Here is a 22,358-nt window from a genome sequence, read left to right as displayed (position 1 = left end):
TGACAGAATATGTCCACACAAAAACATTATACAGAAATAGTTTGACAATGAGATATCAGGATGCAAAATGAGTGTGTTATGGTCGGGCTAGCTGATGACCATACATGTCTGCCTTCAACTCATTTGACCCAAGTTCCATTCTCAGCTCATACCAGTGCTGAGTTCTGCTCTGAGTGAAGTTTTCATTTTTAGCTTGTTCATGACCAAAATTTGAATACATGGACGTGTTTCAGCTATAAGCCTTCATCACGCTGATTATTTCACTTAATTATATTCTCCCTGATCAAGACCACACACCTGAAACTATTTATGTAATTTTGCAGCTGTTTGCATATCTATCCATTAAGCTTTTTCTTAACCTTAAGTTTTAGTTGCATAAACAAAAACTACTACTTATATACTGCAGCTGCTGTTGTTGCTGCTGCTGCTGCTGATAACAATAATAATAATCATTATTATTATAACAGCTGTAATTATGGGATGCATCTTTAAATGTTTCAGCTTTGTTGCACATACTTCATACTCAGTAAGACTTACTTTCTCAAACTTGCCAGTGCTGGACTTTTGTGTGGCTCTCATGATTGCATTATTGCCGTTGAGAGCAGCAGGGGTGAGTAAAAAAACAAGAGAGAAGGTATTGATGGTTTTTCAAAATGACACCAAAAGCCCTCTAGTGGCTGGTTTATGGCTATAGACCAGCCTCTAGTGGCTGGTCTGTAGCCATAAAATTTAATCGGTAGTTCCATCCTGTTAGAATGGTGTATCTTGATATGTAAAAAGCAGAAAAGTGAAATGGGAGCATCCATCTTGTATCATCCAGAGCTCATCCCCCTGCAGGAGGGACTGGGTGAGGTTGAAGGCATGGGAAAAAATAGAAATAAAAATAAGAATAAATAAATAAATATTCCAACAGTGCTGTCAGCTTTATTTTAATGGGATTATGCCGTGTGGAGCAGGTAGCAATATTAGAGCCGCTGGTCTGTAATTGCTGTGGACAGTGCAGTACCAGCTCATGTGCAACCGAAATATGCAAGCTGATTTTCACCTTGGTGGCAACCACTGCAGTCTTGGTGACAGGCTGAAGAGACACTGGAAGACACGAGACAGCTGGTTGACACACGTGCTGTGTTCCCTGCAGCTGATGTAATCAGGCCCTGTAGCCTTGTTTGTATGGGGCCTCCTGTTCTAATAGGACAGGCTGAGGTGGATAGTTATGATGGGGGTAATGCGTGGGTGGCACTAGACTCTGCTTGTGTTGGAGTTGGGTTAGGGCTGTGCAGGGAATCCAGTCATGAATCTATTAGAGGAACTGCAGCAGTTATTAGCCTTGTCCCAGTTTCCACTAAGTGCAAGTCCATCTTCCTCATCCCTCTCCACTCATCCTTTGTATTATGTTACTGTAACTTGTTTTCCTACACTTGCACTTATGGTGTAATCCATACCTCATACCTTGATCTGTGCATTTCTGCTTAATATTTTCATGAAATTGCCCATACTCTGCACTTGCTTCCATCTTTTTTATATTACATTTTTCTTAAGTGTATTGTTTTGCTGTTTGACCCTGCAACAATGTGACCATCCATGTAGGAGAATCTGTCCCTGTTTTTCAGCCATGCCGCATAAGTGCACCAGCTGTAGGTCTCTCACTGCAAATGACTGACTGACTTACTCCACCTTTTTGAAAAAAGCGCAGTATGAGATTTTGACCAGTAAGCGGTCGTCAGTACAAACTCTGTAAACACAACAAACCACACACACAGCATTGAGTATGTTCTACTAATCCAGTGGTAGTTGTCAGCCACCACCTGAAAACCAAAAGTAAAGAAAAAAAGTTTATTTTATGGGTTTAACTGTCACAAGGCTCCTGTAAGATTTTTAGAGTTTTAGTTTGTCTCTGAGCTTCAGTTTGCAAATGCGGTGAAACGGCAGATTCAGCCACATGATAGGTTCTGTATGAACTATTTGTGCCACTGCAGTGCTGACTCATAGGATTTTTTTTTTTTTTTTTTTTTTTTTTGCTTGTTTGGGGCTTGATTGAGTGATTTTAATTTAGCTACACACAGCAAATCACTTACCTAAAATCCAGTCATTAATTCCATAAATGCAGTTAGTTTGCTATCACAGTGAATTACAGACTGAGTCAACAAGTCTGGGCCCTCAACAGCTTGAAATGTGTGTATGTGTATGTGCCTTCGAATACCAGACTTGCTGCCCCACAAAGTCGGCATCAGCCTGGCTATGTGTGTGTGTTGGGGAGCTGGGGGTGGGGATTTACTGCAGAACAGATCAAAACACTTGGAAAAAGCTTTGCTATTCCCAGAGCTTAAAATCTCAGCAACCGTGACAATAACAGTGGAGTAACTGATTTAAATCAACAACACTCATGCACCCCGGTGCTGTATTATTGTCATTTGCACATTTGAACATGCACATTTGGCTTGCACTAAGTTCATCTTGTCTTATTTGCCTAATGGGGTTGTCTTTGACCTCAGCTGAGCTACTAAGGTTATGGGGTGTCGTTTTCATCTATTGTCTTGATAGGCAACGCCCTTTAAGAATCATTACTAAGAGCTCATAAATGTGACTTGACTCCATTTTCTCAAATCTTATACCTTTTTGTATGATAAATAATCACCTTAGAATTTCCTCCCCATAGAGTTCCTGGTATCTATACCAGAGCTTCTCTTGGCTGGCGAGACTATTGATAGCATAAATCTTTACGTTTGGCTTGTGTTTATGCTCTGGTAATCCAGCTGAATGGCTTAATTGAGATGTTTTGGCAGCAATAGTAAGACAATAAACTTTTCTGTTCACCCAAACCTGTGCCTCAAGGAATTTCACACATCATGAACCATTATCCAGTTCAGTTTTGAATGTCTGTCACCCCCCATATTCTGTCAAGTCGCTAATTACAGAGATAGTGAATCTGCATTCTCTGCACACCTGCAGCAGAAATCACCTTTGTGGAAATTATAATGTGAGCCCGACCTCAGCTGCTGTTTATTAGCTGAGAAGCTGAAAAGCGCAGTAAAAAAAGATGAGGAGACTCAGCTTAAAGGCATATGGCGAGAAGTGACTCGAAATGACCTGCTTTTTTTCCCTCCCTTTACTCTCCAATAAGACATCTAATCATAAATCATTTTAGTAGGTATTTTGTGAACATTTGTTAGTTTGCTGACATTGAGCACACAGTGCAAATGTAAACAGCGCACAGGGATAACAAACACAATATGGTCGGGAAATTACAGATAAATAAGTAAATGTGTGTAAGCCCATAAACCCAAAGCCAAATAAATACGTAGTTCTGCTATGTAGTACATTAAACTGTGAGCCCTACTGGCCTGCAACTGAATAACACATAAACCTTCAAATGTAGTTTGTAATAGTGGAGAGATAAGATTATCCAAAAAAACCTTGTCCTTGAAACCTCAGGAACTGGGCTGCACTCCCATCCCCAGATTAACTACATTTTGCATGTGATGCTCATATATTTTGAAATAGTCCGTCCTCCACCTTACCATCCTATTTAGATGTATTAAGGTTGGCTTGGTTGAGTAACACTGAGTTTCAGACATGTCAGACATAAAATGCAAAATAATTGAAATACGTTAAAATTAATTTGTATCACCACAAATTTGGCAAAAGGTCAGTGTGTGTATAATGTTTGACCATGACTGTATCTCTCGATCTAGTCTATTTGATATTTGATTATGATCATCTAGGGTAAAACCACTGAGGGTGGGGCTACTACTATCTTTTTGTAACATGATTCAAATCAAAAAAATAACTTGAAGCATGTTACTGGTAATTTTGTCCAGATCTCATGGAGATCACTGAGCATTGTGCAGATTAATATCCATCTTAATTCATCTATGTCCACTTAAAAGGGAAATGGAAAACTGCTTTTGAATAAAGTACTGCTTGTTGAAAGTGTATTTTATCACTTTGGGTCTATGACATTTCACCTTCTGTTACCTTATGGATCAGAGAAGTTATCAAAATCCCTTGAAAGGGCTGTCTGCTATGATGCAGGGGAATTTAAACATTTACTTTAAACACTTCTTCTAAGATTGGGAAGCTGTTTGTGGATGACCTCCTGACAGAACTAGCAGTGACCTTCAGTGAACTTAATGTGATGCTGTGTTGTTTTATTTTCTCCATTTCTTATTATCTTCTCCCTTTCCTTTTCTCCCATTTCCTACTGTGTGAATTCTGGCGGTGGTAATGACCATTGTCATCATGTTTCCCATTATGCCACCAATTATGCCACAAATGGGCATCATTGTGTGGCTTCCAACATGCTTTTATTTAGGTTTGTTGTTTTCTGTCCTTCTGCTTGACCACATAATTGCATGATCTTTTCACTGTGTTTTTTTCCTGTATGGCCAATATGTCATTATTAGAGTTTTTTTTTTTTTTTTTGGTATTAGTGCCAAAATCCAGCATTGGTCGGGCTCTACTTTCTAATACTAATAATAAAACTGTGAAGAGATTATGTGAGTTATGAATAGGATATAATGGCACATCAAGTGAAGCACCTGGAAGAGAAAATAGAATGGTTGCTGAAATGAGTTTTAAAATGCATAACTTTGTAAGCTTGTGGCTAATTGCTCATGAGGCTCATTTGAAACTCACTCTGTATAATCAGAGCACACTCAATTATTGAACAGCAAGTAATGCACTATATCATCCTCCTGGACACTGAAACCCTCCACTTGACTACAGAGGGAGTTGTGTGATCATGCCTTTCTTCTCTGCTTTTAAAGTATGACCGCCCCCAGCCTTATCCCATCTCTTTCCGCAGGATAATGTGAATCTACTCCTAACAGAGGAAGAACTGTACAGCCTCATGGAGACTTTTAAGCAGTGCAAGATCATTCCAGGTGAGTCAGCGAAGCAGAGATTGGATATGATACAGCCCACCAGGAAAGGGCAGGTAAAGTTTGCTAGTGAGTTGTACGGGTGAGTCATTCAGTTTCTCTACCCATTTTGGCATTTAGGGAGCTTGTGTTTAATCTATAATTCAAATAATTACAAAAATCAAACAAACAAATAACACTTTCAGCAAAGACCTTACATTTTGCATGAATCCACCAGCCATTGGCTTTATGCCCTACCTTGCTCGATCCACTGCATTTAACAAAAGAGTAAGCTGCTTACTGAATATTAGTTGGAAATTTCATAGAAATTTACTGTGCATACAATTTACATTACTTTGATTGAATGATTATCGGTTATTACGTTATTTGCCTCAATGCTGTCTACCTCCTAATGTGTGGTATTATTATTCTGTGGTTCAAATGGAAAGGGATCAATAGGAGGTGGTATTGTCTTTGTAAGAAATGAGTCACTATAAGTTAATTATATCTAGAAGACGGTGTGGTGACGAATTAAGTCTGATGTGATGAATTGCCGCCTGCCACCACAGAGTCATGCCTGGTCTCGGATGAGCTGCTGCAGTACCGCCACTTTGTATCCAAGCAGCAGTTTGAGAAGGACCTGACTGATGAGCAGGAAGAGGAAGTCCTGGCCCAGTTTGCAGCACTAGATCCTGAGAAGAAGGGTCAGATCGAATGGTCTGACTTCCTCTACTTTGAGTCTCTGGTCGTGCTAAGGAAGTTACGTACAGAGGTACAGAGTGAGACCTGAACATGTTAAAAAATGATAATGATAAACTCTTAAGCATGACTTTATATGTGAGTGCAGGTGAGTTTGGCTGTTCAAGTGTTTGGAGCATCAAATCAAGCCCAGTTCCTCCATATTTTAAACAATTCTCAAATGTATACCTTCATATGGTCAGCCAAAACAAAATCAAATCAATCTTATAGGTGCTGAAAGATGTAAGAACCTGGCTGAGAGCACATCATCTTAATATCAGTTTTATATAATAGCTCAGTTACAAATGATACCTAAAACTGGCCTGCACCCAGCTTCTTGAATTGCTTGTTTTGTTTTGTTTTTATTTTCATGTGATCATGATATGAGGGTTTAAATTTCATGCTTCAGCATTCTGGCTCGGGAATCTCCCGAGGAAGCATTTCGATTTTGCAGGCACCGAGCATTCAAATTGGATTTGCAATTTGTGGGCTGGACTGTAGGCTAGCAAAAAAAAGCTATCAACACTGTAAGGACCGATATGAGTACAGCAGTACTTGCAGATTACGTCAGACTGTACGCTAATGTGATTGAGAGTGATTAAAGCTGAAGAAAACAGTTCTAAAAATACTCCTGTCAGGCTCTTAAATCTTGGAATTCAGAATCATAGCCATGTTTCATTAGTATATACAAATGAAATGAAAATGAATGATTCAGGGGGCTGAATCCAGGCAGCCTAATCTGACATTAATTGGATCTTCTTGCTCCTAGAACTCAATGGTGCGTCTGTTGACTGCCAAGGAGAGGGACAATGCGCGGTCAGTGTTTCTGGGTCTGGACCTGGACAAAGATGGTGTTATCACAGGAGCAGAAGCCCGCCAAGCACAACAGACGTGGTTTCACAAGCTCAATAAAGACACCCAATCCTGCAATGTAAGGTGAGCAGGGTTGGGAGGGTTACTATAAAAATGTATTCCGATACAGTTACTAGTTACCTGTTGAAAAATGTAGTCAGTAACGTAATCCAAGTACCATAATATTAAAGTAATGTAATTTGATTACTTTCAAATACTTTTTGATTACTCCAATACCAAATATACTAATAAAGACAAAAGAAACTAAATATAAATAGTCTTGACAACAAAGTACAGTTTATTAAGCAAAAATAAAACTGTTTCTTTTACATGGCATGCTCTGTTTTACTTTACATTATGAATTAAGAGCACCCACAATATTGTTTTAAACACACCCAGTGTTCACCTGCTAAATTTTCAACAAAAAATGCCAAACAAATGAAAGATAATGAAAACCATAATGTAAATTCAGGCGGTGGGTGTATGAATTCGTAATTAAAAGTGGCTTGCAGAACAATATACAAAAAAGAAATAAAGTCTGCTACTTGTTCAGTAAACACAAAATTATCTTACTTTAGTCTTTCACATAGCATTCACACCATGTTTAACATATCAGTCCACTTATTGCACTTTCAAAATAAGAACAAAAGCATTATGAAAACCATTAAGTAAATACAGTCAGTAGGTATAAAAAATACTAATTTAAGTATGGGCCTACAGCACAATATACAAAATAGAAAATCTCTTTTAATAAACACTAAATGCTGTTTTTTCAGTTTACTCCATAGAGTAAGAGCACCCACAATACTTTTTAAACAAATCAGGTGTCTACTTTCTGAATTTTCAAAAATGAAATAAAAGGACCATTAATCAAAATTAATCAAAGTTACTACAATTTAAGACCATAAAGCAAGGCACAAAGAACATTTTCTGCTTACACAATTGAAGTTTAGTGTGTAGGAGGACCCTAAGACTGGAAATGTGCAGCCCAACTGTAGGCCTACATTCAATCAAAACCTAGCTTTGGGCAAAACCTTCTGTTATAACGGAGGAGGAGGACTTGCTCCATGTGGTCATCAGACATTCTGCTACGAGATGAGGTAAGTACATTTCCACCATAACTGAAAAGGCGTTCAACTGGAGCACTGGAAGGCAGTGTAGTATTGTATTTCATGAAGAGCTGCTTAACCAAAGGAAATGCATTCAGGGAATCCATGGTCTTCACAGTATCATCAAGGAACCGTCGAACCTCTTCCTCTGCTGTGCTTCTGTCAGTCCTGTTTGTCTTCCCAAACACAAAAAAATCCTCATCTGACCCATCAGTCTCAGAGATGGTGTTCATTGCAGCTGCAGGAGGTTCCCTGGATTCCAAAGAGGTTGCCTCCTGAACCAAAGTTTTGCACATATCCTCTTTCTTCTCAACAGGAAGCCAACACATGCGAAATTTTGGCATGGTTGTCGTTGCCATTTTTGCATCATGGCTGCTCAGCATGGCACCAAAGCGACTATCAATTGCATCAATGACTGCAGTAATGATGTGTGCTGTGTACGTCACCTGTGGCACTTTCTCAGAGAGCTTAGATTTGAGGCTTAGGATTGTTGGAATGAGGAACCCAAGATAGCACTTTTTCTCCCCCTGTAGAAGATCAATGGATTGAGCAAGTGGCTGCAGGACAGCTACATATTCCCTGAGAAAAGTCATTTCATGAGGGTTCAGCCTGGTCACACCAAGTCTTGAGCAGATGTCCCCCAGCTGATCTTCTGTAAGTCCAGTCAGTTTGGCAATGGCCATATATTCAGAGCTCCATCTCGTGACACATGGAACAGTAACCCTCATACTGGCAATATCCTGCACTACTTCTGCAGCTGCTGATGATCGATGTGCTTTGTTCCATATAGAAGCACATTTTCCCACTGCACTTCGGTACACTTTCCGGGATGGCCCTTTTGATGCTGCTTTATCCAACTCATTGGTGGCAATCAGGTTGAGTGTGTGTGCTGCACACCGTTGATGAGGGGGGAGGAAGAAGTGAAGCTCCTCATCTCCCTCCATCTCCAGAACTGCGTCCATATCCAAGAACCTGATTCCATCATCCATGTCATCTGGTGCTGCCTCCTCAGTTGTTTCAAATTCCCGGAAAGCCTTAACAAAGTTACTCCCATTGTCTGTAACTGTGGTCCTTACTTTGTGCTGCAACTTGTAGTCTGCATGTATTTCACTGATTTTTGCTGCGAGGACATCGAAAGTATGCCGTCCCTTCACTCGTGCACAGGCCAGTGCTGCTGACTTCCTCTCAAGAGTATCCTCCTCAATCCAGTGGCATGTCATACCAAAAAAACTTCTGTTATGTGCACTCCACAAGTCTGCTGTTGTACACACATATGTCACTTTCTTAAGTGTTGCAGTCAAGTTTTCTTTCATGGCAGCAAATTCCCTCTCAATACGCTGCACTAGTGTCTTTCTGCACATGACTGTTTTGCCACCACTGATTCCCTCTATGAGCTTTTTGAATGAAGGCTGCTCAACCAAGGAGAAAGGCTGAACATCATCAATCACAAAGTCAAATATTAGTCTATTAACAGCACTCTGGGATGTGCTGTGTCCAAGTTCAAGTTTTACTTGTTTGAAGGGAGGATGCGAGACCTCTTGTCCATGTTCAGATTTACTAGGCTGTTCATTCATCTCAGATGGACCCGTGTCTTCCTTGGTCAGATGCAAGTGTCTTGGATGCTTCCTCTGCAATAACACAAATCAAAAATTAAAAATTAAACAACTGAAAAAAAAAAATGCTTAATTTATTTGGTAACTCATTGACAGTGACAATAATACTATCATCACAAAGATTTTTATTGTTAGTCGCACCAGTGGTAGTAGGTGTAAGAATCCCCATCTGAAAGAGGTACTACTGAGATATCAGAAAGTTATCTACTAGTCATTTCCCTAATGCCAGTGTTTTAATTTAAAGATCATTTTAACTGGTTACTTTCAGCCTAATGCACCTGCACCTGTGATGATACTGAAAAGCCTAACAGCCTTGATTTAGCTTAAATGTTCAATACAGTAGCCTATATAAGTGTCTGGTCTTTCCTGTCTTATATTATGTTTAATTAAACATAATAGCGGCGCCCCTCCAGCAGATAGCGCCCTAGGCAACTGCCTATACCGCCTATACCAAAAGCAGGTCCTGCGCAGGGTGTTTAGCTCATAGATATCTATAATAAAGGCTAGATGTCTTACGGCGGAGTCTGTAACGTCATCACCGGGCGGCCATCTTACCACAGGCAAGCTCTCTGGCAGAATCTATGGTAACAGACGGAAGGTGTGTGATCTGCACAAACGTAAATACTCTTATCTCGCTGAAATCTTGACGGATTTACAAACGGTTTGGTTTCTTACAAACGTTATTAACGTGGCTACAATTCTGGATGTTTGACTGGAAGTGTAACAAAATTATTAATTAAATACAGTATTATAGCTACATCTCTGATGTTTATAACAAACCACGCCGTTTGAAAATCTGTAGAAAATTGAGCAAGTTATGGTTATTTAAAAGTACATGCACCACTACCACACAATGTTATGGGTGAGCGAGCTGACTGTGGCAAGATGGCCGCCATGTGCGGACGTGCAACTCCATTGGCCGGCAGCGGCCACGAGACATCTAGCCTTTATTATAGATATCTATGGTTTAGCTGCTCATCAAGCTAACCATTCATACACAATCATTCACCGTTGACACAGCAACGGGAGCAATTTGGGCAATTAAGTGTCTTGCTCAAGGACATGTGGGAATGTGGGACAGTCGGGAATCGAACCACTACCCTTCCAATTAGTGGAAGACCGCTCAGCCTCCTGAGCCGCAGCCCCATGTGATGGATGTAGACAATGGGCTCTATTTTCGCAGACCGGGCGAGGCGGGGGCGCAGTGCAGCTGCGCTTCGCCAACTGGGTTTGGCCAGGTGGATTTTGCAAGTTTGGCACGCCATGCGCCATGGCACAAGGACTCCGCCGTTCCTCCTACCGGCGCAAGGGAGGAGAGAATGCGCTGCGCGAAAGCGTAATGAACGTTTACACAATTGACAAGGAGGTTTTGGTGAAGTGTGCGCACTGCCCGCCTGTCAGCCAAAATTGCACTATGCCAGGTCCTCTCCGCCTTGCGCTGAAAGTAGACGTGGTTTCAGATGGCGGCACCGACTTTAATTGCCAGCAAACCAGAACTATTGTTTAACAAAGCATATCCCTCCCAACCCTACACACCATGTTAGTATCACCACACACACACACGTCTCAAAATATTTTTCAGAGGTAGTAGTTGTAGCCACAGTATTACTGCAGCAGGTTCGCTAGCTAACTAAAGTTAACTTTAGCTAATATTAGCGGACTTACCTGTAAATGTTTCTTTAAATTAGAAGTGGAGTCCTTGGATGATGACAGCAATTTCACAGCTGGAAGGCATAACTTGCACTGCACGGTGTTGTTGTTCCCCTTTTCTGCTTGATATAAAAAATAATGGCGAAATTTCCATCCAGTAAAAGCATTTTTTTCACTCGAGGCCATGCTGGCAACTGCAAGGTTTTACAGGTGGGTAACGGTGCCGTAAGTCTCCTGAAGTGTCGTAATGGTGTGCGCGCGCGTGGTATGTGTGCGAGACATGCGCGCGCCATCTTTCTCTATCTCTCCCGTTTCAAAGAAAAAAATATATATATAATATCATAAAATGCATTAAAATTGTAATCCTGCGAACTAATCCCTATTTTTACTAAATGTACCTGTAATCTGAATACGTCTTTTTTTTCTGTAACTGTAGTGGAATACAGTTACCTTTTTTTTGTATCCTAATTACGTAACGCTGTTACATGTATTCCGTTACTCCCCAAGCCTGAAGGTGAGCAAAGGAAAGGGAGGCCAGTTAATCCAGTTAGTCCTCTGTACACCAGTGGAAGAAACAGTAACATCAGACCTGGAAGAAAATTGCAACTACTTTTGCTTTTATACTGCTGACCTTACAGATGAGAAGGGTGTGAACAGCTTTTAGACAATAACAGAGAAGTATTTAAAAGACGACCATACATAAAAGTACATACATTACATAAATTGGTACATACAAGTAGGTACATTACTGTATTATTGATAGTTTGTCTGTAAATGGCCCGATGCAAAAATACAGCAATCTCACACTATATGAGGTAAAACTTAAAACAGCTATGCATCACAGTGACATTCATTCAGTGTCAGATAATTTAGAGCTTGCCAATGAATATGAATTCCTTAATCTGTGGAAACCTGCAGAATTTCTTTATTTTGTGTAGTCATATTGTGTCTTCTATTTTACACCATTTAGCAGCTTTGTCTGCTTTGCTTGCAAGTGGTGGATATAAACCATTAAAACAGGGTATTCTCTGGCATGTTAAGATGAAAAATTGCATGCGTTAAGTCTGGTGTGAGTGAGGGAAGTCTGGAAAACACATCTGAATTCAAAAGCCAGCTGGCACAGGAAAGCAGTTTAGGCTGCTTAGGGAAGGGAGAAAGCAGGAAAGAAGACTGGAAACAAGATAACAAGCTATATTCTTTTCTCATTACATATGCTTCCTCTGGTTGCTGTAATCCATCGTGGCAATATCCATTTTCATTGCTATGCAGATGACACACAGCTTTACTTGCTCAACAGACCAAATGACAAATTCAGTTTAGACAGCCTTCCTAACTGTCTTGCCAACATCAAATGCTGGATATCTGGAGACGCTCTCATGCTCAGTGAAAGTACACTTTGGTGTCTCTCAGGCTCCCACCTTCTAAGAACCCAAATAGAAAATGACTCTAGTCCCTTTTCTCTCTGTCAGTTGTATAATTAGAAACAGTTCTTGTCTTCAACCTTAAACTAAATTTAGACAAATTAAGAAAAATGTCAGGTTCCTCCTTTTTAAGCAAGACACATATGACAGAATACTATTTGTATGTGTCTGGCTGTGATTAAGTTATCCAGGCATTTGTTCATAATAATTGCGACAAGTAGATACACTTCAGTATGAAACATACTGATCCATATGTGCAGCATGAGATCTTTGGGCAACCATTAAGCATCACCATAAGTATTTCCTCACCAGTTTTAGATAAATAAAGAAAGGTAATTGTGCTTTTTTTCTAGTAGAGCTGCTAGACTTTGGAATAACACTATAAAGATGAAACCAGCTCTTTTAAATAACTTCGTCGGCATCTATAGTATTCATCCATTCATTTATTCATTCATTGCTTTACTTTCCATATACTTCTCTGACTGTGAAGAACCTCACAGCTTAATAAAAGTCCTTATTGTTAAGAGAATAGCTATATGCTGATGTGTCTGAATATGGCATAATTTACCACTTTAGTGCAAATTGCTAAAAATAAATCGAGGTCTTGGTTGACTAATATCTGGCGGCTACTGCTCAACAGTCCACTTTGTTCCATATTCCACTTTATATTCCTGCTTAATGTTCCATTGACCTATGCTGCCGAAGTCCTCTTGAGCAAGGCATTCGATCCTAAACCACTCCATATGTGGGTGATGCTGTGCTCTGACCTGTGATGAAAGTGTATTGGGTTATGTGTGTGCCTTTTCCACAATAAAGTAAACTAAATCTCATCTATATCTAAAGGAAAGGGCCCAGTTGCTACATCTTATTTGCTGCCAACCTTTAGATGTTTGTTTGATCTTGCAAGTAATATCAAAGCAGCTGCCGGGCAAAACCTGAGAGCTATGCTTTTGATTCTGGGTTGAATTTTGACAAACAAGTCCAAGAGCTGTCCAGTCTTGTCTTCAGCAACTAAACAGCACGTCTAGCATCAGGTGTTTTTATTTTTATTTTTATTTTTTTATTTTATCCTTTTCTAACATGAAAAAAAAGGTTATTCATGCTTTTATTTTAACCTGTATTGCCAACTGTAAGTACTTATTCATAAGTCTTTACTGTCTGCAGCTGGTTCAGAGTGCAGGCTTTTTTTGTCTATCATCATCGATCATTTTTAGCAAACCCACACTGATATCTGGTTGATTTTAGAATTGACTTCAACATTTTAATTATGTTTTCAAATATACTGTGAAGATTATATGTTCTCATAAATAGATCAGCTGGTCAAGTCAAAATACTAAAGGCCAACTTGGTATCTTTTGAAAGCATTTTTTTTTTTTTTTAAATTAATTTCCTATAACTCTTAAACTAATTTTCTTCTTGCTTTTATGTATGTTTTATTTGGTCTGCTTTTATGCTTTTTTTTTTTTTTTTTTGCTTTTTTACTTGAAATAACTTTGTTTTGAGATGCGCTACATAATTAGAATGCACTACTACTGCTACTGCTACTACTACTACAACTAATACTACAATACTACTTATACTACTAATACTTATACTACTACTACTACATTATCCTTAACTTTCTTCTCTGCACACAAAACAACAGAGATTACATTAGCCTGACAAAGGAATGAGAGAAAATCAAGTCATTATATGTGCTTTGCCTTCAAATTGTTGAAAGGGAAAATAATATGCACAAATCAAATAGTTTAAAAAGTTCATTAAATAATAATAAAAACTCCATCTACCCACCTACACCATTAACACTGACCACAGATGAAACCAGGGGCAAAGAGAGTGCTGCCTGTGTGTTTCAGTGTATAATTTATTCTGTAAAGCCAATTTATTATACTTGGTTGCCTCTGCAGCCATTTCAAACCAAAATATCTCCCTTGCTGAGTTTAAGCTGTGGCATCATGGAGGCTTTTAGGCTGACTCAGTAAGAAGCTGTCTGTGCTCTGTTTCTCCAAGACCTATTTAGGTTTAGCCCCTGATGCTGCTAATCTGTGATGAAAGCAATTCAGATGCTGATAGATCATGTACACTACTGCATGATACACTGGGTAATAAAGAAATATATTTTCACCTGTATCAGTATTACACCCACACCTGTGCCTCATCAGAGTATTAATGGATGGGAAAAATAGATTCACTCTGATGAGGTTGTTTTGTGAAGTTGTGTGTGTGTGTGTGTGTGTGTGTGTGTGTGTGTGTGTGTGTGTGTGTGTGTGTGTGTGCGCGTGTGTGTGTGTGTGTGTGTGTGCGTGTGTGCGTGTGTGCGTGTGTGCGTGCGTGTGTGCGTGCATGTGCTTGTTAGCTAATATAACCTTTTTTGCTGTTGAATATCCTATCCCACCATTCCACCCCCCTCACCTTCTCGACATGCGGCAAACCCCACAGACTCATGGGACTGTGCGCTCCTATGAATTGTGGGTGAGTGTGACTCAGCACTGCATGGCTTTACTCCTTTTCCTCATCTCGACACCCCCGCTGTTGTCTCAAGTATTCTCAGAAAACCCATCAATTTATATTTCATTTCATTTGTCATTAGCCCTCCCTCAAAAAAAAAACAAACAAACAAAAACAAAAAAAAAACCTCTCACTCCAAACTATAGCATTTATGAGAATACAATTACCAAAACCGCATGCATTATTGAATGAAACTTAATGGATGGAATGCTATGTTTAGTAAGAGCCCTTCATATGATAATGCCTTGTTATTTCAAGCAATGGATAAAATACATGCCGGCCTGCCATTAGAAGGATCTTCTGCCCTCTTTGTGGAAGCTTTACTGTAAAGCCATCGCTTATCAGTGTAACAGGACACTGTGAGCAAAGAGGGTGAGAAGAATGTGTACAAGGACCTTAAAGCATGGTGAAGCATGCATCCTAATTCACTCTCATTAGAGACCGCCTCGCAAATGAGTCAGAAAAGTCTGTTACTTTCGGTCGATGGATCACAGGTGTCTCACGGGGTTTATTTACGTCTACACACTTGGCTGACCGCAGCGAGTGCCATTATTTGGGGTTCCTAGGAAATACCATCACTTTAGCTCTCAAATATCAAATAAACAAATAAATAAAGAAGAATGAATTTGCAATAGCTGTGACCATTCACAGACACACAGCCTCACAAACACTCGACCCCCATGGCAAATTCCAGCCTCATAGGTTGTGATTGCTATGGGGTGGGCACAGCTTTGTGGACCTCCCAAGAGGTGTGGGGGAGTGGAACTAGTCTACACCAGTGAAAAATTACTCTCTACTGGACAATTTCTGTAAGGTGCTATATTACAAACGGCTTATAAGTTTTGTAAGGGGCGTGGCTAAAGTATAACTCACATTAATGAGAAAGAAGTCACTACAAAGGTCACTGACACCTCCAATGGGAGTCTACGACAACTGGGTCAGTTATGAAAGAGCATGTGGCAAAATGGTGTGTGTGTGTGTGTGTGTGTGTGTGTTTGGAAGTTATGCAGTTTCTTTCTTATGGGCCTCTCACTGCCACACCCTGTTTTTGCCAGTGAGCATGAACAGTTAATCAGCTGTAAATCCATTTGGAAGTTATGCACCCTTTGTGTGATAATCCACACCCATTGCCACGCCCCGTTTTAGCCAACTGACATGAACGCAAAAATGCACCTTCACACACACACACACACACACACTTGACCTCTATGCCAAATTTCAGTCTCGTGAAAGCTGTGGCTGACAAAGGGTGGGGAAATTGATGTGTACTGACCCACCAACCGACTGACAGAGCGAGCTATAGAGCTGCTGGTCACAGCTGATAAATAAAACTTGTGACTTATCTAAGGTGTGGAGGACAGCCATTTATACTGAGATATAAAGTAATGCTGCTTTGCACTATATTTATTTTCAGCCTCTTAGAGTTGAAATTAATCATACTTCAGAGCATGGGAATGTCTTGCCCTTCACTGAATGTTGTATTAGTAATCAAAATATGAGTGTTTTTTGTTTTGTTTGTTTTTTTGTTTTTTTTTTGTCCATTGATGCAGTATAAGCCATGTGGGCCCCATGTGTGAGAGCAGTCCAGCCAGTTCTGGCAGTGAAAGGAGCAAGTGCGATGACAACAGGTTTGTCTGATTTTGCATGTTTTTGTGTATATTTATTTATAGTGGTGGCCAGGTGGGGTTGGGTTGTTCTGTTTGCCTTCATCTTTTCCAAAAGCCTGTGTGCTTGTTTGCCTCACATTTGTATTTGTGCTTGTGTTCATACAAGATATGTATACATGTAGGTCTGCATATGTGCGCATGAACAAACCCTGCTTTCATGTGCTATTGGAATCAGTGTAACTACAAGCCGCCAATTTAAAAGAAGCAAATTAACTTCCCTTCGAATCATAATTACATGACAGAGCTTTGTAAATTACTTCAAGTTTCCTCACTGAGATGACACTTATTTTTTCCTGGCTGAGGAAAAGACAGTCTCATGGGTAGACAATTTTTATTTAACTTTTAGGCAGTGGAACACAAAAGATTTTTAATTATGCCTTTACAAGTCAGAAATACTACCTTTTGTCCAGCAAGTGATGGACTCATCACTTGCTACACATATCACAAACATAACCCTAACCTTGCACTCATTAAAGACCATTTCATCTCTAAGTAATTTTAGTCAGAGATGAAACACTTGTTTTGCAGGAATGTGGCAATTTATGCTGCCTGAACTAATGAAATAATAACTAATGAAAACCTCTTTGCATTCTTCAGGCCGGTGACCTGGGCAGACTTTCTAAAGGAGAGTGCCATCTATATTCTGGCTGCCCGGCCCAATAGCTCTGCCCTGCACATCCGTCTGCCGCTATAGTCCCCAGGGTCCTGCTCTGGACCCAGCAGAGAGAGAGAGAGGGAGGCAAGGTGTCCCTTATGTCCTGTGGATGAGAGGAGGAAGACAGAAAACATGACATCGTAAGGAAAGGAACTAAGCGGACTGGATGAAGTGTATCATTCAGAGACAGCAGATCAAGCCATCGACAGAATCTCTCCTCCGCTGTGTCACCTCAATACCCGACACTGACAACACACATCGACTGACATACCGACGAAACAAGTGACAGCTGTCTGACGAGTCCCGACTGAAAAACCTGATGGTTCCAGGCAAATGTGAGAGATAGGACAAGGAGGACAACCTCGCACTCACAAGTAGTCAGTCAGTGATATTTTGAAGGCTTTGAGTGTACAGATCATGCACACATTCAGATGAAATCCTAGGATGCTCACACTCCCTTTAAAAGACAAATACTAGGCTCCGTTCCTCCTGTACCTCTCCACGGATGAAGCAGTTACATTAGTCACATTAGTGTGACAGGCTGTTACTCTTTCAATTATTCATTGGTTTGTTTGGACTCCATCACATCCTAATAAGTCCATGCTATTCTAATGGGATTGTGTTGTTTGCCATTGAAATTGTTAATCATACTAAAGAGAGGCACATGCAACATTCATTATTGGTACTATTTGATGAGTGGATAGGCTTCTGGGAGGACAATTAAGCCTGCGACTGCCATTATCAGCACATATACCAAACAGGAATGGAAGCTATCTGCGTACGTAATATTATATGAGACCTGCTATTCATACAAGTATAAATGAAATAAATTATTATGCATTACAAAGCTGTATTTATTCCTGTATTCTCTGAACTATCCTGTTTCCCCCATTCTCATCCAAGAATTTGTGTTCGTATCAAGTACTAACTGTGACAAAGGATGTGAACGTTCATGAAAGCTAACCCACTAACTGACTTGTATATACCGCCATAAAGTACATTTTGTTCCTGTTGTGCTCCCAAAACTGCACTTTGACAAGGTGGAAACATTCTGCTACTGTTCTAGTGTCATTATTTGCACTGTAGGAATGAGATATGGTTGGACTACTGTATGTGTGAAGTAATCACTGTAATGAAATACTGAGAGAAAATGGGCAGAGACGTGGCCCACACATTTGTCCTTCATTAATTTGCATAAGCACTGCTTTAGAATTGTTATGGAAAACATAGTGGCATTTATTCTATAATATTGCAGTTCATGCAACAACTTAATTGCACATGAAACTGCCTCTTTCATAGCATCACTAGAAACATTGCATTGATTTATGAAATATCAATGGGCCTAACAAGTAGGGTATTATGTAGTGTTTATGCCATGCAATGAAGGTTTTATGACGGGTCCTTTAACTGGAAAACGTATGGAAATGACATGAAATCTGAAGGGAATATGTGACAGTGCTGAAATAAATGCATGGCATTTACTGTCCTTCTTGACAATTTTGGTTGTGTCTTTTCTTCATGTTTAACACAAGTGTTGTGAGTGAAAATCGTAAAAAAGAAAAAAATAAAATAAATAACGGCCATTTATTTTTCAACCCAGGCTGTAAAATGCTGATCCCAGTCATCCATAATCATACATAGCACAACCACACTGGTCTTGATGGCTTACAGTACTTTTTTTTTCAGTCTGAAAAAAACATTATTAGTGTCCTTTTTGAAAACTCCCAGCGCAGTCAGTTTTGAAATTGTCCAAACCGTCATGCCTGACAGGTTTTATTGCTGTGATCGTTCGTAGACCCAAACACAGTAAAGGAGCAGTTTTTGCTCAAAACGTATGAATGAATTTAAAAAAAAAAAAAAAAAAAAAAAAAAAAAAAAAAAAAACTGACAGTCACTCATAACTGTTGCTGGATTGTGCTGAAGGCTAGCAAGAAGTAACCTGGTAAGAACATTAAATAATAACATTAACAGAAAGGACATTTGAGAAATTTATCTTTTTATGTCATTGATGCATGGTATCCACTGGAGTGGACAGTGGAGAATATTTTCCATCACTGAAAAAAACAAAACAAAACAAAACAAAACAAAACAAAAAAAAAAAACAATTAAAATATTATTAATATATGTATAAAAGTGTTTCTCAAGGTTAAGGTTAGTTTTAGAGTTAGGGTTAAGGTCAAGGTTAGGAAAAGGTCAAGGGCTGCTGCACTGAATCAAGTGTGTATATGCGAGAGTGTGTGAGAGTTTCGCAAATCTAGGGCTTCCATCTAGACACGATCAGATATCTGTCGACTCTAGTGGACACCATGCATGAAAGTGAAGCAGCAGCACAGTGGTAAGTGTTTTGTTACCAAACCAAGCAGTAAAATTGTACTATGTACGGGTAAAAAAAAAAAACAAACATTTTAATATGATCTTGATTGGGTTGAAAATAGCTCTATTGTCTGGCACTAAAATACTATGGCATACGATAAACAGATTCTTTATTGTCTTTTAACAAGGAAATCTGTTGCCACCAATCTGTGCAGTGCCTCACATAAACACACAGGTGCATAGATAGAATAGATAGAAAAAAACATGCATGACATCATGAAAAACATCCATCCACATGAGAAGCATTCAGAAAACACACATGTATACACACAATCTTATTCACATAGTCACAGTTGTAGGTTTTAGGTCTACGTTGGCGTGTGGAGGACTCCCCTTGAAAACTTCACATGCACATAATCGCCATGATATCTATTTCGTCAAGAGGGTCACAGCACAGGGACAGACAGGAGCTGTAACCATGAGGCAGGCGGGAGCTGACTGAGTGTCTTGCTCAAGCACAGCAGAGAGATGGATCTTAAAATCATGGCGAGTGAACATTTGACATCTCAGTTAAAATATAAAGGATAGTCTGTCACACCGTCTGGTCACCTTGCTGCTGAGGTGTTTGGACAGAGACGGCCGGAGCGTCCAACCGTACAGACACCCCGCTGAGGTTTATTAGGCTTAAGGAAACATAACTGGCCCAAAACGGTGTACGGAAAACATACCTGCAGTCAACCAATTCTGTAAATCCCTCACTGCCCTAAGGCTTTTGTTACTTTCTATGTGCTAGAAAAAGAAAAAGTTGGCCAGAGTCCCAGAGGAGCATCTCCCCAAATACTGGACTGAAAGTCAAATGTGAAGTGTGAACAGACAAAGGAGGACAGCAAAGAAAATCTTTAATAAAATGTTCCCTTCAAAAAAGATAAATCTTGAATTTCCCTGTTCCTTACTGTGCCATATTCATCTATATTGTAGCTTATTTTCTCCAGTGTTACTGTCATAAGCTTTGGCAGCACTCGACTCAGATAAAGGGAAACAATTACAAGAGCAAGAGCAATGGAGAGATCTTTTTAGATTATGTTATATAATTGTTTCATAGCAGACTGAGTGATGAGGCTCTTGACCAGGTTAATTGATACATTAAAACGAGTCAAATGTGAGAGCTGAGATCTAAATTAGCTCAAGCTTAACCCACCCAATTATCCTGCTAAATTAGTTGGTTCAAAAAAATAAATGAAAATTTTAAAAAAAATAATAAAAAAGAGACGCTGCCTTCACTGCCTTCAATTCAAGTTATTCACCTTATGTCAAAGTATCTTAGAAATGCCCACAGGACTGTGCAGTGTTTATTCTACTAGGAGTGCATTTGAAAGGTCTTTTTTCTTCTCCATTTCGTACAAAGCTCTTCATTTCTCATTCCTGTTTTGACATGAGGTGGCCTTCGAAAGAGCGGATTTACCAATCTGATTACAGGCCGTGTCTCCCTCTTTCAGGTTGGTGTGCAGGACCACAACAACAGGAAAAGGAGACAAAAATTGCATCTTCTACACCAAATGAATAACAGAAGAAATCGCATCCCTCTGATTTTTATATCACATTTATTTTCAATATGATACAAAAGCTGACAAGATAAACACCATGTACTGATAACAGCTGAAGATTTTTGCCACAATCATTAAAATTCAAATCAGTAAGTGATCGTAGCCTTCATCTACCTTTACTGAATGTGTCTATTTAATATAAAGAACAAGTACTCCTAATATTCTGTACACTCAATATAAGTTTTTATTATTATGATGGCACATATCTATGTAATTTTACGCAGATTTGTAACTAAAGTACATTTGTGAGCTCATATTGTTTGTGCTCTTCTTGAGCAGGAAAGACATTTCAATCAACTCCACATAGATGAGAACAAATCTCAGATGGCAGCTGGTGGTGCCAGGCAGCATCCAGTGAAGATTATTGATCCAATCATTCATTAGGCCGAGTGCATTTGAATTTATAGGTATACTAAAACAAATCATGATGCTGGGGTAATTGACCAATCAGGCTTTCAGCTGTGTTTGTGGTAAATTCAAAGGTCACAGGAACTAATTACATTTACTCAGGGTTGGGAGGCTGACTTTCAATATGTATTCCATTACTGATTACTGAATACATGCTCCAAAATGTCTGTATTCATTACTCAAAGTCAGCAGCTTAATCTGAATACTTGAGATTACTTTTATAATACAGGGCTTTTCAAAAAAAAAAAAAAATGTTTCTGTACATAGCGCATTTCACAAAGTGGCTGGTTACAGTAAAACATGCTCTTAATCTGTACTTTTGAATTTTTTTTATATTAATTTCCAGATTACCTGCAGTTCACTGTCACTAGATGTCATTAAAATTTAATGACAGCAAACAGCAGACACTGTGATTGTAACTTAATTAGCCAGTTAGTTAGTTGTTGTTGTTGTTGGTTTAGAGTTTTTTATACTGACAGAAGTTTCATTTTCAGCGTTTCAATGTTCCAAATGATTAATCATTGATGAGAATATAAAATAGATATGCAATAAAATCCAAAGTAATCTCCACAGTTATCTCAATGTTTCTAAAAAGCACCTATAATCTGATTACCCTATTATAAACTGTAACTGCAACAGATTACTTACATTTGATATTTTTACCTTCACATACATTCTGTTACTCCCCGACCCTGCATTTCACCTCCTGTTAGTTTTGGGATTCAACTTTCAGTGTTTTTGTTAAAGTAACCTCTTGTGCTTAACTGCCTTTTAAATCACATTTATTAGGCCTGCAAAGTACAACTGTTGTGGCTCTGACTAAGCAAAAGAAACTGGACCACTGTAAATTGGCCGACTGTGGAGCCCGTCTCAGTGCACAGTGAGTCAGCAAAGCACAGAGAAGTGATCTGGCTTTTCTCCGTGCACTTCATGCTGGGATTTCTTATTTCCCAGTTTATAG

General features: G+C 39.4%; 1 protein-coding gene across 3 annotated transcripts in view; it reads left to right on the top strand.

The window, feature by feature from the left end:
• phf24 (PHD finger protein 24) overlaps positions 1-18,569 on the top strand; it is a 39,326-nt gene extending 20,757 nt beyond the window's left edge. Inside the window, exons 4-9 of one of the 3 annotated variants that reach the window (XM_030066010.1) lie at positions 4,805-4,883; positions 5,429-5,631; positions 6,367-6,533; positions 14,682-14,714; positions 16,301-16,378; positions 17,015-18,569. In XM_030066010.1, the coding sequence (XP_029921870.1) occupies positions 4,805-4,883; positions 5,429-5,631; positions 6,367-6,533; positions 14,682-14,714; positions 16,301-16,378; positions 17,015-17,111 (657 nt within the window). In that variant the 3' untranslated portion in view covers positions 17,112-18,569. The remainder of the gene's footprint in view (positions 1-4,804; positions 4,884-5,428; positions 5,632-6,366; positions 6,534-14,681; positions 14,715-16,300; positions 16,379-17,014) is intronic. The other 2 variants (XM_030066011.1, XM_030066012.1) reach the window with 2 other exon arrangements.
• The last annotated feature ends 3,789 nt before the right edge of the window (positions 18,570-22,358 follow it).

The sequence above is a fragment of the Myripristis murdjan genome, chromosome 12 (assembly GCF_902150065.1).
Source record: "Myripristis murdjan chromosome 12, fMyrMur1.1, whole genome shotgun sequence".
NCBI lineage: Eukaryota > Metazoa > Chordata > Actinopteri > Holocentriformes > Holocentridae > Myripristis > Myripristis murdjan.
This window is presented reverse-complemented; position numbering and strand designations above follow the sequence as displayed.